The sequence below is a fragment of the Larus michahellis genome, chromosome 1 (assembly GCF_964199755.1).
Source record: "Larus michahellis chromosome 1, bLarMic1.1, whole genome shotgun sequence".
NCBI classification, from domain to species: domain Eukaryota; kingdom Metazoa; phylum Chordata; class Aves; order Charadriiformes; family Laridae; genus Larus; species Larus michahellis.
In genome coordinates this window covers 140,415,323-140,432,159 of record NC_133896.1, presented here as the reverse complement: position 1 = coordinate 140,432,159, position 16,837 = coordinate 140,415,323, and the positions used below count along the sequence as shown (strand labels likewise).

Below are 16,837 nucleotides of genomic sequence, written 5' to 3'. Positions count from 1 at the left end.
TTTGCTTTATCAGCACAGGCCACGGCCAAAGGACTCCCTCAGAGGTATCTAAAGCAACCACACTATTTTAAGCGAGGCGGAGAAAACTGCCCAGATGTGGGACTGCAGAAACTACTCGGCCTCGCACGGAGATTAAAGCAGGGAGCAGAGGGACTCCAGTTCACAGGGAAATAGCGCGCTGCCAGCTTGCAAGCGCAGGAAGCATCCCAAACCAGCACGTTTCCAAGAGACAGCGCCCATCCCCACATAGTCATTCTGCACCCAAAGTGACAGCAGAGCCACGCAGCCTCCTGCCAGAAGGTAGCTAACTGTGGGACACCACCTCATCATGGTGCTGGGGCTGCCAGACCCCCCCCACATCCCACTGTGAACAACACTCTTTATAAGCAGCCTAAATCCATGCCTCGCCTCAGCAATATCACCGGTTTTATAATTTTGTTTTAAAGCAAGCCTAAAACAGCATTGCCGAGAGCAGCTTTCAAAACCAGCTCAAATTTGAAGCTCATCAAGCACTACGATATGCGCTTACCAAGCTTCCCGAATAAGCGCTGAATCAAATCAGTGGATTTCTGAAGAAAATGAAAGCCTTCCAGAAAACGCGCTTTATGTAATCCCAAGTCAGCAACTATCTTCATACAGTACAACTGAAAAACCCCTGATAATGTTTGCCTAGTTCCTGTTCACAAAACAACGTGCTAACGCACTGATGATAACTACAGGCTGAAGGCCTGTGAGCTCAAGCTGACAAAAATAAGTAGTATTTTAATAAGTTTATTTCCAATTTTCTGCTAGGTTTTACTTTCCATATGGCCAGCACGGTGAACTTTTCAGCTGTATATCCACTTCCAACACGAGAGTGTAAAATGATTTAAATGTGAAACTGTACAGCACAAACACACATCGCTGCATCTCCCCTTTCAATGGCCATTTTGTGCAAGGCATCACTAGAACCTTTTGTGCAACTCAGCAGAATAAAAACATTTTTTGTCCTCAGGCTGGCGAGCAGCAGTTGCCATGGAGGCAGGTTAATAACAGCCCAATGATTTGCCCAGAGCTGCCTGTGATCTTGGCTACAGATTTAACGCACTCTCAGAAGGAGGCCAGCTAAAAACAAGGACTGAGATTATTCTCTAGGGAATGAATGCTATTAAACACACAGATACACACACAAATATTCTTGCTAGAGGACAAAAATAAAGAGAAGAGAAAAAAAAACAGGAACCGGCTATTCTTTTAATCTCCTGGAAACTATCAGTCACAGGAAATTGGTAAAGGATGAACCTACATATGTACACAAATCGGCAACTGGTTGCTCAATGTATGAAGAACAATTATACAATCTACCCAGCAGTGTGCGAGCTATTGCATACATGCAGGGGCTTAGCCATTCAATTTCCCATGTCAAATGGCAATTGTGTGGCTAAACCTTCTTTGGTACTTTAAGTATGGCTTTAAGATTTAAACTCAGAAAAGCAAGGTAATGCAGAATTAATGGAAAGCAGTCTTAAAAAAAAAAAAAGCAATTCTCAGACTCTAACTCATCCTACTAAGGTCAAGATAGAGTGGAACGACAAAATCTGTCCTTCGGAAATGACAAAAAGACAATGCAATGGGATCAGGTAGGTGTCTTGAGTGTTCCCAGGGCTTGCTCTAGGGAGGTCGCACATCAGCTTTGAAGCCCGGACTTGAAAAGCCAAGACAGACACATGTTCACAAAGCCATCCCTCAAAGCAAAGCACAGAAAACATGATGAAGGCAAGAGCGTCCACACCTCCTGGAGAGAAAACCAGCCTGTCCTCTAATGCCCCAAACTCCTCCTAGGTGAACTAGTGCCTCAACGTATCTAAGGTACGAACCATTGTTCCCATAGTCAGGGTCACTATGGAACAAAAACCCAAGGAAGGAACAAAGAAACCCTGAAAGGAGGTTAGAAAAGCTCTCAATTCCAGGGACCTAAACCTCCCGTGGCTGTTTTCTGAGTTAATTCTCACTCTCTTTTCCTTAGAAGTTTCATTTCTTCTCCTCCCATAGATCTGTCTTGCTGTTCTGAAAGATGAAGCAATGGGCACCAGTTTTTCTCATCTCTTACTTCCTGTAGTTGTGTAATGCGCTTTTAGAAATCCTGGCATGTTGGACGACCATCCTGTTAATACCTGGTAGAAATTACATGGCATGTTCCACCACAGAACCACGATCTCTGTTGGCTTCAGCAGCACAGCTCAGGGAACACGTGTGGAGGAATGGTTTTAACAAAAAAGAAGGTTGCAAAAGACCCAAGGAAAGAAAAAGCACTAGATAGCATCTTAAATGACAGCACTAGATAACATCTCAGATGCAGCCATCGCATGTAAATCAGGCACATTATTACACATCTATGGGAGCCTGCTGTTGGGAGCATTACTTCCAATTCACAAATAAATGTAAGAGAACTCAATACTTTACATTCACCCTGTCTCCCCAGTGCCAAAGATTACCCTACACCAAGTGTACCTAATACCATGGGAGTCCTAAACCACCATGGATCTTTGTCAGAAAATGAACTTTATGTCAATGGAAGCAAATGCCAATTTTACTTGCTGACATCTACTGTATTTTTTAAAATCTCCATTCTGAATGGCTTATGCATGCTAGGATGTGCATTTTGGTACCTTACAGTGTGATTGACAGCTACGGGGGAAGTAGTGAGGGATGCGGGAATACATTAATACCTCAGAAGCAAAATCGGAATTTACCTCCTTCTTCCCTGTGTGAAAATAAGCCAGTACCTGGCCGAAAGGTAACTTTACTTCTCACATCTATCACCCACACCAGCAGCCAAGGATTAGTGGCAGAAGTACCATAAGATAAAACATTTAATCTTACAAGGGTAAGTTTAAAGCATGTGACAAATTTCTCTCCACGCTTTAATAGGGGCACTAAAATAAAAAGGCTGTGTGTTAAATCACTTGGCAGTCTTTGTTGAAGCTCTGTCCTTACCTATTCCCGTTCATCTTAACTTTTACTGATTTACAAAACATGACACGAAGCTAAAACCTCTGCTATTAATTACAATAAATGCTCACTCACACCACTTTGGATTAAGTACATTAGACTAAATAAGTGATGAGCTCAAGTAGAGAAAATCCTGTTTTCCTCCCACAAACCTCTCAAGGCTCTTCCACAGAAAACCTCCTTTCAAGTTCAACCTTCCCTAATTTTCCCTTCCTGTCCTCTCCAAATCAGACGGTGTGAAATTAACTCATACTGAAAATGAACTCTTCATGAGAGCCAGAAAACTTCATGTGAGGGTACTTTAGCCTAGCTAGATTGGTAATCTCCCCCTGCATTTGCATCCCCCTCTCCCAGAGTTGTAAAACAATAAATAAGCCTTCTTAGCCAGCACACTATCTGTGATGGAGAAGACGTGACCTTTGGAGACCACAGCCATAGGGCACCCACAAAGGATGAGACCTGAAATCCATCGATACCACCACTCTCGCCCTTCACGGTGTCTATGGCACGAGATGCTTCATTTGAGTTTAACGCTGTGAGATCTGGGGTACTCTGATTCATTCAGTAAATCTCACCCCAATCTCTACTATTTAAGAGCTGCTCAACAAGTAGCACCTTTCTGAAGGTTATCAGCATTAGTTACAACTTCTCCAGATACTCGTGATACATACAGAAGATATTTGGTTTCAGCACTGCCATACAGTCAGTTCTGCACTTCTGAGAAAGTATTTATTGTCTATTACCAGTTTTAAGCCTGCCATCTTCAAGCTTCATTAGATGCTTCCATATTCTCCTTCCTCATGCCTCCTGTGCTGGAACAGGCGCGGAGAAACCAAGAGAAGTGGTTCCCACTAAGAACAAGCACCTCACAGCCTGGAAGCACCATTGGCAGAGTCCTTTTTAAATCCACAAAGCACCAAGTATCTCTGTGGTACTGTATGAGTAATGATAATAAGCTGCTCCTAGTGCTCCAGGAAAAATACAGTATGCATAGGTTTAAAATCAAGCACATTTTTTCCTAACGTGATTAACAACAAAAAATCCTTGCAGAGATTATCAATGTTCCTCAACAGAAAAAGCTCAATTTTTCCCTTCTACTAAAGAAAACATGAAGTTCAAATTGGAAAAAAGGCTATTTTACCAAGGCAAGATTTCTCTCTTCTGGATGCTGTTAAATGACACAGAGAAGACTCTAAGGCAGCAGTAAATATAACCCCCTTTTTTCTTCAAATCTCAGGCCCAAACCGGCACATTCCCACTGCAGGAATGAAGCCTGTTTCATGCAAGGACACGTGATCCGACTGGCCGTTTACAGGCCTTATCTAATTTAGCTTCTTCAAATTCATTGAAACACCCCACGTATATCGCTCCCAGCCTTGGCAAGGCTCGTTAAAGCTCACAGGTGTTCTGAAGGCGTCTTTTTCAAACAGTGCAATCTATGCAATATGAATCACTACATCCATGCTTATTGCAAGCGCCCAGCCCGGGTGTTTGCTGTGTGAGAGCAAGGAGTCAGACCTGCCCTGTGAGACATTGCTCTTGTCCAGCTTTATTGCTCTCGGACAAAGGTCAGGCAAAACTTTTTTAATTTCAATTCATGCCTTCGCTGTTTTACTTTCGGCCCATAAAACAGTGGAAATCACAGCAGGAGAAAAATACCTAATTTGTACTTTGGAAAAAGCCTTACTTCAAACAGGTCTATATGGGAATCCTTGAGGGTGGATATTTTTCATCTGTAAGCCACCTCTGCAGAAAAAATTATGTAGATGATTTAAAAGAAAAATTCTTCTCATGTAAGGAATAACTTAGAAGTATTGATATAAGCTTTGGCATTATTCCTCCTGGAGACTTGTTCTAGCGTTTTACTACTCAAAATAACCCTTGGACTTTTGCACAGCCTGAGCATGTGGAAGGGCTCGTTGACACCCAGAGCTCAAAGTGCAAACACGCTGCCCCAGCAAGGGCAGCCTCTGGTCCAATACGTGGCCCTAACTCTCAGCTGACATATCAACAACTCACTGCTCAATGTCTCTGAAGACATCCCTCCTTTCTACCCTCACCCTGACCTCACTCCCCTTGCTTCACCTATTTTTCCCTTCTTGGAGAAACACTCAGTAGGGTCAGCACGGAAGAACTGCTGCTTCAGTAGGTGCCAGCCCAAGTGATTATTGTGGACAAACTCAAGCCAAAGAGGTAAAACAGATGAAGCGATGGGCAGACCGCCAAAGACATTCAAAATGAAGGTCCAGACAAGCTTGCTGGGACACATACAAAAGCACCTGAGCACTTCAGTCCCATGGGCTACTTCAGCAATTCTGTGAAACCTTCTGTGAGGACATTTGAGTTTCCTTGACTCAACCATCCTCCAGACCCACCTGTACTTGGCTGACATCATTTTTCAGGGTAACTTTACTTTAATCAAAGGTGAGTATCTTACCTGGGAGACTGGAGTTGAGACTCTTAGCTCCACCTTTCTGGCAGCTGTAACTCACCTCACTCTCCATCAGCCTTCATCATTCAGTGGGAGAGCAAGACTTTTGCCACACGGGATTTCAGCCACCGCTACCGACCACTTCCCCAGTTGACTCCTCCCTAGCTACAAAGAAGCAAACAGAAACACAACCTCTCTCTCCCTACAGCTGAAGGCCAAAAACAGCACGTGGGGGGGATTTCAGCCCGGTGGATCTAAGATTCGGAAGGTAAATTCTCCATTTCAGAGACAACTGAAGCTGCCAAGATCTTCCCAGATGTTTACCCAACTATGGAACTAGAGGAGCAGTAAGAAACCTGAACCACAGCTGCAGAAGTCCTTTGCCCTGCAACAGCTTTCATGCAGGCATTCCCCCAGTTGAGTCCCCACCACACCATTTTCACAATTTAAGCTTGCTGCAGTTAAGGGAACGGGCTGTCACAGTGAGATGCTCCACATTCGCATGCCCTTATGGGCTTACAAAGCAGCTGAAACACCTCCCAGCATCTGCGGGAAGCAAGTTAAGGAAAAGGAAAAAAAAAAAAAAAAAAAAAAAGAAAAAAGGTTTCCATAAAGCAAACAACGCCCACCCAGCCTGGAAGACTGCCTACAGCTAAGCTCATGTTAAACAAGCATTGCTAAGTTTCTCTTACTAAAGAAAGAGATGGTACTTTGCTTCCTGGGAAAAAATTGTTTTAGGCGTTTTGAAAGGCTCATTAAGTTTGCAGGTGTTCTGGGGAGGTCCTGGCTCCAGCACGGCAGTGAGTATCCCACGCTGACTCTTCCCTTGTTGCTCAAGTGCTGGATTAAAGCTTAAAATGGGGAGGGGAGATCGTGTGGTATGTGGCAACCCTGGGAGAGGAGGTGGATGCCACCAGGACTGCCACGGAAGTGCTCCCCTAGTGGTGTCCATTTGGACACTGTCGGAGGAGACAAAGTAGAAATATCCACATGGCAAAGGCACCCAAGAAATAATGCGGCTTGCCAAAGAAACGTAGAGTTTATCTCAGCACAGCAGCCAATGCCGCCCAGCAGCAGGGAGCTGTACGGCAGTACAGAAGGGAGGCATGTTACAGCTGTGACTTGTGTTGTGACTCAAGTGTCATTTTCCCTCTGATCTAAGGGCAAGGAGCAAAGACTGTGGCTTAATCCATCCTTGGCAGATTGGTCTTACTCAAGACCTGTTCAGACCAGTTTCATTGCTGCCTAGGAACATTTTCATTTCCTTAAGTGCAGCCATTTAAGCACATTCTCTCAAATGGGTATTTCTGGGCTTTGTTGGTGGTTTATTTTTTTACCCCCATCAGCAAGAAGCCTTTCATCTTCAGCTCCTCCACGACAGGCACCACATTTACCTGCATGATATTTCAGGAAGCTTCCCAAGGCAGCCTGCATAGGGTTCAGTTGCCGAAACGAGGGTTTCTAGCACCATTTTACGTGCCAGACTCCCAGCTGCTGTGACAGAAGGCTGTGCGTCTCCTCTGCGTCCTGCCTCATCTGTGCCAGCGCATATGGACATGTCTCATCACTGGGGACAGCTGACGGGGCACAAGACCCTGACAACCAGGCACCTGGCCTGCTCCCTCCGTGTCCTCCTTCCCAGGGAAGGCAGCATTCATCATCTGCTGCTCCTTCCTGAAGCATTTCACCCGCGTATAAAATAGGCCATGAGCACTGATCTGAAGTTTGGGAATGTCTTCCAGCAGCCCCAAGTCTGTCACCCGGGTAATTTGTCATAAAATATGGCCAAAATGACTATTGATATTGAAGACGGAGATCATGATTTGCAACCTAAGTATTTGCCAAAAAAAAAAAAAAAAGCCATTTTGAAATACATAAACATTTGAATCCTAAAGAACAAACGTATGTAAAAATATAATGGAAAAGGGAGGGATTAGGCAGCAAGCTTTGCTGAATATTTCCCTGCAGTTGCTGTTGAAGTCTCCGATGCGGAGGCAGGCATCTCCAGCAAACAAGCTGTCAAGCAGGCTTCAGTCAGTCAGCTCCATAAAGAGAAGAGGATTGCTGGATAGAGCTAGCTGCAAACGCTATCTCTGAGCATTTATATCCTTCACTGTGTTAACTCCCAGTCAGACTGGAATTTTCCAATGCAATCAATCATGTGCTTGACTTCAGGTGCCTTTCCGAGATGCTTCAAAACTAAATTCCCCCCGAACTCTTAAAATGAAGCTCCGGGAAAACAGAACAGGATCTTTTTGAGGTCTCAAGCCAGGTATCGAAAGGACAGGCATGTGGAATCACCAAACCAGTTTTAAAGCTTCAGCTGAAATCCTCCTTTAGACTCTGACCTACGCACTTACTGCTTCTAGCAAGGGAAAAATGCAAAGAAAAATCATGGAATGCCGCCTAGGAAGCATATTGTAGGAGACCAGTAAATCAGATGTGCCGTCACTGCTTTAGTGTCAATTACTGCGTTTGTGGCTGATCAGTTTGATAGATTCATCTGCATACAAACCCCATACTACGCCGTCTCATCTGTAAACAGTTCTGAAGCAATTGGGCAGCACAGTTACAAGGGAGGTGTCCCTCACCACGCATTATTGTCCTTCAAGTATTAACAACCAAATTTAAATTTATGTTAAGTACTCATACGAAAGAACTAGATTCCTTACAGCCTTAACAAACAAAACAAGAAAAACAGAAGAACATTTATCATAAATTGTTAGGACTAGTGCAAAGCATTAGGTTTATGCTACCACCATTTCTGAACTCTCCATTTCCCTTTCACCCAGCCCTTTATTTACCTTGAATCCCCAAAGGACTAATATTGCCTCTCAATGCTGGCACATGATGGTACCGGTGTGGCCTTGAACTCCTGTACATCCAGTGGTACCTGCCAATTTCCATTTCTGGTCTGGTGATCACTGCCAATTTCAGGTGGTAAAAAGTCAGTGTCACCAGCAAGTTTTAGTTCAGCACTTTCAGTCATTTAACTTTAAAACTAAGAGCCCAGAGAAAAACACGCTGTAGTTTCAGAACTGAAACAACATAACTTTACTGAACCGAGGGAGGGGTTGGGAGGGACATCGACAGGGAGACACTCACACAGGTGTTAAGAAAGGTTGAACAGCTAAAACTCCACCTAGGAGTTGAATTAAACATGTAAGGAAGGACCCTCTATTCCTTCCCCCCGCCCACTCTCACGTCTCCCTCTCTTTGTCCATGGCAAAGAGCTTTGCTACAGAAGTAAAAGAAGACAAAGTCATGGAAAACCACGTTACCTGTTTGGGTTTTTTTGAGAGACCCTGAATCTGTCAAAGCAAATGGTTATTGTCATGCGTAGAGGTAGGGCAAACACAAGAGTTTGCTCCATTACTTTCTTACGTTAAAAAGTCATTGGTTTTATTTCACATAGGTTCTGCTGACGTCCACAAATCTGGACCGAGTATATTAAGGCAGTCTACAATGAAGGAGGGCAGTTATCCTTCTCCTCGCCTTTTCAGAGGACAGATGAAGCTCAGCAACACACCTGACCCGCTCGCACACTCATCCCACACTCACCAGCACAGGGCTCCCAAACCCCCTGAAAGAGGCCACTGGCCACCTACACATCCCCCCTCAGCACCGTTATGGCTTTGTCAAGGCTGTCAGGGCGAGACAGACAGATCTTCATGTAAAATGCACCAGTCCCACTCTGCGGTGTCTAAATGAGAAAGTAACCATCATCTCTGGCCAAAATAAATCCGATTCAGCAGCATTTGAGCAGGTGGAGGAAGCGAAGGTCATGATGCTGAAAACCCATCTACCATAGACTACATCATAGACAAATTTCGGGGGGCATGTGGATTTGGGGGGAAATTTATGGCATAAGGATGCCATAAATTTCTGGCCTGTGAGGGGCTAGGAAGTGTCCTGGACCTGGTCCTTCCCTCATGGGGTTTTGCTGCTACAAGTTCGACACAGCTACATTTACGTACATCAAGAAAGGAAAAAAAATCTTGGCCTCAAATCCACATGTTGGATCTAGAAGTTCGAAGCAAGGATTTGTTCATCCCTTACACCGGCAAATGAACTACAATACTAAAACAGTCTTTTGGGTTTGGGGTGCAAACTTAGTATCAACGGCACTCTCAAAGGATATTTTGTGGCTTGGTATTTCTCCCCTCTCTGCGACTCACACACAAATGAGCAAGCAGGTTATTAGGTAGTATATTTTTCCTAAAAATAAAATAAAATAAAAAATTCCTCTTTTTACAGTTTATCCTTCCTTTTAGGAAAGGCAAATTCCACATCTTACAAACATAACTGAATTCAAAATGTGTTGAAGGCATTGTTCCAAAATGACTGTGCACGCTCAGGATGATATCATCTCCTTCTGCTTACACAGGAACAAGCCTGTTTATGAGATCACACAAGACGCCATAATAATTTAATTTGATGCAAAATGGAAATAACAGAATTGCTCACTAGTTCTGCATACTGTCTGCCCTCTCCCTCCCAACTGTTTGCTCCCTGTTTTTTTGAAGCTACTTACTGGACCACAGTAACAGATTAAGACTTTTTTTTTTTTTTAAATTAAAAATAACCAGCTGCAAAGACTTCTGGGACAAAAAAAAAATTCTTCATTTGCATTGCCGCAGCATCTAGACCAAATCCGTGTCACCAAACGGATTTTATCCTATCAGGCCTGAACCCACGATTTGAGATTTCTACTGCAGCAGCTACAAACCTCCCTTGCTCAGAGCAGAGCAGGCAGCTGCCTTTCCCCCTTAGCCTGAGGGGATGCTGGTGAAGTCACCATTGTTTGCCGTGGGATGAACATCAAACCCTGAACCGTGGAGATTGCGTGTAAACTTTGTAGCATCGCTTCGGCAGGTGAAAATATTCTATGAAGTTGGCTTTTTTTTAGCTAGTAATTTCTGGTTTTGCAGTAACAGGGCTCCCTTCATTAGGAGACAGCTCAGACTCCGTAAGGAATCTCAGTTTCGCCACTGCCCTGCAAAGAGCCACTTCGCAATGGCTGTTTGGTAGCCCTCACTGCATGCCTGGCACAACATCTGAAGCTGAAGAGCATCTTTTCGTGACTTCACTGGGACCCATCCCGACCCACTCATGCAAAATCACCACCAGGTCAAAAGCCCCACAGGCTTCAGTGGCGTAACAACTACGGCACACAGTACATACGAAACAGAGTTTGACTGTACCCTGAATAGTCAGGAGAAGAAATAATGACTTCTTTATCTCTTGCTTTTTGAGGACCTAACTACACAAACTGCATTCCCAGGTCTAGGTTACAACGCTCTCCACGCACAGACAAGCTCCTACAGCTGGAGGTCTCCTGTTTGAACCAGGCTGTACTCCATCCTGCACAGCCGCAGCAGCTACAGGGGTGACGTTTTCATGTCACACCACACGGGCAAACTGACGGCGACTGTGGTGTTCAGGATTCATTGGGATGAATCATCTTGCCTGCTTGTAATAAAACTCCCAGTGCCCAACATCCTCACGCTTGCTGTCTTTGGCATATGGTTTGAGAGGAAACCAACAGTTATGACCTTCACCCTTGGCAGCTGACAGAGCAGTCCACAGGAGCAAAGAGAGGGCTCTCATTTGGTTGTTTGTGATCTGGCGATCTGGTGATGAATACTCCATGAGGAGCAAGGCTGGCCAGAAAATGGGGAAAGGTTAGAGTAACCAAAGGGGGTTCCACCCCACCCCTCCTTGCTCCCCTCTTTAGCCCCTTTGCTCCCACTGCAGAGTCCATTGTGCACGTGCAGTGCCATCTGGGGCTTCCCCCCCCCCCGTTACCATATCCCGTGGCACATATGTCTAGGTTTTCTGCTTTCATGAGGTCATTCAGACCAGTATGAGTACTTTCTCCGAGCGTTTTCAGCCCCCGCCTCCTATTTAGAAACCAAATCCTATTCATTAAAACCTAAATCACTAAGCCTGCCAAATTATTATCCCCAGAATATCGCGTGTCCCAGATTCTCCCTGGGCTGGACCTCTCTCCTACCATCATATTCTTCAGGGACTTAAAGCAGTTGTTGTTTTCAGGGGATCTGAAACACCAATAAACTGCTTGAAACGGGGGAAAAAAACATGCAGCATACTAAAAATCTTTAAGCGGCTTGACAGCTCTGAAATTACCATACGAGCCTGACATTAAGGGGATACATTTGAAAATTTTGGCTAATAACCATAACGTGTCTACAAAAAAAAGACAACTTTTTCTATTTGCTGTAATGAAAAACACATCTATCTGTGATGCATGAAAATGTCACAAGCTCACTGTCTAAAAAGAACTTTGCTAAAAGTGAAATAAACTGCACATTAATTCACTCCTTTCTCATGTTGCACTTCAGCAGCTCCGTTTACATTACCGCACACAGTTGTGCAGTTGTGTTTAAGGCAAGTATTTTCTTTCTATTTTTGACTAGCATATACTTGTCTATTTAGAGTTTAAAATCGGAACGATCACTTCATATATGATAAATAATAATAAAGCTCCCAGCCATTTCTGAGCATGAGGTCTTCTTTCATCGAGAGCACATTAGTAGGGAAGAGCCAATTAAAAGGAACCTTGGGTACAGCTGCTCAGGCCGCTCTGCATTATTCTTCAGCACAGCATATGCAATTTGGACATCGTATGCATTCATATAAGGAAACTATATCGTAGTGAAATGGCTTTCTTTCATTCTCCCATGTGTAATTTGGTAAATTCACCATGGTCATCCACAGTTGGGTTTTGGGTTTCTTCTTTGAATATTGCAGCTTGGTAGTATTTCTCACGGTTAAATGAAAAAGGAAACTTATTGTCTCTGTTAATGTGTATCAGGATCTATAACCTTCACTGCTGATGCAAAACGGCATTTCGTTTTTCATATTTATTCCACCTCAGTAAATCTGCCTGCCCAGTCCTCACGTTCTGATTTAATTTAATGCCTGCAAGATAAACCCTGTCATTTGTAATAATTTGTAAACCTTCATCTTTAAAAGGCATCCAATCTGTCCTGCAGCCCTGTAAAGTATCTGTTAAACATTTTGCTTCAGCTTGCTCATGGTGTTCTCCTCTGATAAGGGCTGCTGATACGCAGCATAAAGCTCTTATTTCTTATCTCCATCGACATGGGTGTTGTTCCATTTCCAATTAAAAAAAACTGGGGCAGCAACCACTCATCTGGGTGCAGAGAAACAAATGTCTGATAAACACTGAATCCATCAGCTGGGGCAGCATCACTGCCTGAATCAGGCAGGGGACTCACAAAAATAATTATTAAAATCTAAAACTGGAATTCGCATACAATTTAGTGAACTTTAAAAATCTAAATGAGATCAATCACTTTCATTTCCCTATCAGTAAATATTCATAAAGCACATCAGCTTGTGTAAATTGTCGAAAAATAGCTGGCCACCCGCATTTGCCACAGGGACAGGAAACACAAACCAGTACCTTTGTGACACCACCGTTCAGATCTGACTGTATTAGGTGCTCGAATTGAAAACAGCTCTCGCTGCTCATCCCAAGTGCTGGGGCAGTCTCGCTTTCCATCATTCTCCTCCAGAGCACAGGGAGCCCTGTACACAGGGGCTGGCAGCTGGGCATGTAGTCCTAGCCCAAATTCCTCCAAGTATTTATTCTATACAATTACAGTAAATCATTAAGGAGGTCCTTGCATTAAAAAAACACAACCTGGAAAACTGTAAAACTCCAGTAAAGGGAAAAAAAAAAAAACCTTTTAGCTGAAAAGTACAATTTGCTCATAGCTAAATGCAGATACTTTCCCCTGAACTTGGCAGCACGAAGCATACTGAGTGGGATCTTCTCTTGCTCAGTATTAGCAAAAACTACATCCCCCAGACCCCTTTTGACACTGGTTTATCTCCTCGGACTTTGCAATTCATTTCTGGAAGGAAGAGTTAAAAGACTTTGTGACAGCACTTCCACCGCTTCGAGCTACGGTGGCTGCCTCACAACCACTGCATCCAGAGCATCCCGCGAAGGACGGCCATTACGCTAAAGTCCAGGTGGGACCTTAGAGGAAGAAGCAAGTGTTGCAAACCCGGCAAGCCTGTAAGGCACCGCAGGCAGGAGATCCAGTCCGGACAGAAAACGGACACGTTTTTGAAGGGGTCAGCTTCCGTTTTACACCCCAAAGCGAAGCGGCAGCATTTTCCAGCAAGTTTCTTCACACAGAGAAAAGGCTCATTTTTCTCCATGAGAGAGCGCTGCTGGTGAAAACAGCCCTTTTGAAAAATCCTGCTATTTCAGAGGTACCTGATGCCTGCTGAGCCCATCTAAAAACCCGACTGGGCTAGACAGTCTAAGCACTTTGGAAGATCTGCCCCCCAATTCCTCCTGCCTCACTGCTTCATGGCAAGAACTTTGCAGGGGAATCTGGGCTATTTATTTTGCTACTGAAACTAGGAGTAGGACTGTTTCAGTTTTCTCCATTTTAATTCACTGTGAAACATATTGGGAATTTAAGCGAATAGAAATAAAGAGCATAACGTGAGAGACCATGTGTTACTTTCAGAACTGGCAAGAACAAAGCCTTGAAGTGTTACATACACATACCTATGTGACAGATCCAAAGTATGGAATTGTCACAGAAAAACTCGGAAATGGTGGTAAAATTAAGATAGGAAGTTCCCCTGCCTGCATCCTATGAAAGCAACAGATCAACAACCGTGACTTGGTAACAGATTTACCATTGTACATGTTGTGCTTTCATCCTTGCCAAAATAAAAGGGAAACCATAAACTCATCATAAACACACTCGGCAACACATTTCATTTTGCACAGCTGCTAACGCATACAGATAACTTTTTGTGGTCCTTATTGTAGATGAGTTCTATCGGTTTAAAAGAAACTCATCAATCAGAAGAAAAAATTGCAGTAATTTTTGAAGGATGGTCTGTGAGCTCAAGATGGCTTTATAGCCAAGGTATTTAGGGCGTTTTGTACATTAACTACTCAAAATCTGCAGTGAGGTGGGTTATTGTCCGCATACACTAACGGCTTTCAGAGTTTAATCTCTCATCAGTGGACCTCCTTTTGTGAAATCCCTAAGGGATTATGTAGTACTATGTCTAATCACTTGACAAATTTCATTTACTTGAAACTGAAGCTAGGTTTGAATTATACAAAGCATGCTGGAGGAATCAGATTCAAAGTAGGAAAACAAAATCTGGTACTGGACAGTACCGGGATTTATCATTCACATCTGAACTGTTTAACAATAAATTAAACAATTCTACCTGGGGAAATGTATTAGGTGTGCATCAGCTGCATATGCCTATGAGATACTCAGATTGCTTTAACTGACACACAACAGGTTCAAAATATACTATGACTCATGTAAAAAGGCAGTGGAAATTTAAATAACTTTGTTACCGCTGTATCATTTAGCAAAACAACACTGCTACGATTTGTACAGCGGTCTGCTACGCTGAAGAGGGACATTTATTTGGCACCAACTATATGATGCAGAAACAAACCAGTCCTTTGCTAGTTGAATTTACCCTCTGAAGTTCAGCACTTCAGACCAAATAAATCACCTGTGAGGCTGGGAGGGACGAAGCACCTCTCTCCTCCTGCGCTGCCATCTCCCTACCGCAGAACCGCTACCAGGGAATTGCTCCCTCCGCTAAGCAGCAATACTTGGGGATTAACACATCCTGAAATCTAAGGCTGTGAAACTCATTGCATTATTCTCCGTTATCATAGTGCAGGCAGATCTCTACAGAAGCACGGTTTGCCAGACAACACCATAGAAAAGGAATTTAAAATTAAGAGTAGCGTTTGGCACCAAGCTAACTACACAAAGGTTGCGTGATATTATCATCTATTCTATGTTATTATAACCTAGGTCTCCCACACTGCATTGCAAAGCCTTGCTACATGGCTAGTCTCGACAAAAAACACCAGATCACGGCTCTGAAAACAGCACGCAAACACACAGGCACACGCTACCTCTGTAAACCAAATTTACCAAAACCCATCAAAGACGCAGCAATAACAAGACTTATTTTGCAAACATAATTTCTGGTAGGGTTAGGACAGATTCAGAGCAAATACAGACGCAGACAGAAAGATTGCCACTCTATTAATGTGTTGTCAAGCCATGCAGGAAAGGACAGCTAAAAGCCCAAAGACGCAGTAATGATTGTTTAAGAGCTATTCGAAAAAGTGACAAAACTGGCCGAAACCTCTTTAAGCCCCCTGAATGAAAAGATTTAAACAGGCTATTGTTAGACCCCTGGGTACCTTTTTTCTCTTGGCTTTGTTCTGCATTTTCCTCCGCTGCAGTTTCCATGGCTGGCTTCATACCATCCACCAAAAATGCCGCCCCCCCCTCCCCCCCCAGAAAGCACTTTTTCTCTTTGCCTCCTTTCTCACTCCCTTCCGTCTCCTATTTACGGCGGCGGTGATTGAGCGGCTCTGTTCTCCCCTACAGTAGATTACAGTCTTTTCCAAAAACGCCAGAAAAGTCTTGTCAGCTTCAATTTCGCTCCGCTGACTGGTCCACGGAGGAGCCGTGCCAGCCAGCGCTCAGCCATACGTCACCGCGGTCCCCAGCTATAAAATAGCCATCCTGCGCCCGACCCTGCCCCGGCTGGCCGCCTTGTGGGGACCGGCATCACCACCTCGCATCCCCTTCCCCTCGCCCTCCTCTCTTCCCCCTCTCTTTACTCCCCCACCCGTCTTCCCAAGGCTCCCGACGACGAATGTTAATCAATTCTCTGGGCGGTGAATGGATTGGCGACACCCGGGAGGGGAGACGCGAGGGAGAAAGAAAGGAACCCCCCCGCCTTGGCCGCCATGGGGTGAGCCCCCCAGCCGCCGTCTCTAAGGGGAGGTGCACGCCGGCACACAATCGCCAGGCTCCCTTTTCCCATGGGACCTCGTTATTATGCTGCGCGTTTTGATTTATTCCACATGCCCTCTGCTCTTTTCAAGGGGCAGGGGGCGACAGGGTCTGTTCTCTGTTTGCTTTCTTTGCCGAGCAAGTTCTGCTCACCCACGGCAAAAGACTGTGTGAGAGAAGCATAAAAGCAAAAATGGGCATATATCTATATACACACACATGGAAAACTTAAATTCTTTCTCTGACTAGCGAGCACGATGGAAAAAAAAGCACAAAAAAACCCCCAAGCTCAAGCAACCTGAAATGCACATGCAATGCTTTAAAGGATAAAATGTTTAAGAAAACGCAGCTTGGGTTTTTAAAAGGATGTCTGCCATTAGAGACCTTCTAAGCCATGCTTAGAAGCAGGCGCAGAGTTGCTGCTAAGCACATGTTTGGTCGCTCCCCTAAATTGAGACAGGCTGCAGCAAGATCTAACAAGCTGTACTAACCTGGCTCTGGGAGCAACAGAACCAGGACACATCTGCATTGCTCCACGCGAGGT

General features: G+C 44.3%; 1 protein-coding gene across 8 annotated transcripts in view; it reads right to left on the bottom strand.

Moving 5' to 3' along the window:
* Positions 1-16,837, bottom strand: part of GPM6B (glycoprotein M6B) — a 111,775-nt gene that overhangs the window by 16,610 nt on the left and 78,328 nt on the right. For 2 of the 8 annotated variants that reach the window (XM_074606261.1, XM_074606271.1), the window contains exons 1-2: positions 15,693-15,768; positions 8,227-8,346 (exon numbers count right to left, since the gene is read on the bottom strand). The exons of 2 other annotated variants lie outside the window; for them this stretch is intronic. In XM_074606261.1, the coding sequence (XP_074462362.1) occupies positions 8,227-8,346; positions 15,693-15,753 (181 nt within the window). In that variant the 5' untranslated portion in view covers positions 15,754-15,768. Of the gene's footprint in view, positions 1-8,226; positions 8,347-15,692; positions 16,129-16,837 lie in introns of those variants that run through there. 4 more of the 8 variants (XM_074606224.1, XM_074606205.1, XM_074606215.1 and 1 more) reach the window with 3 other exon arrangements.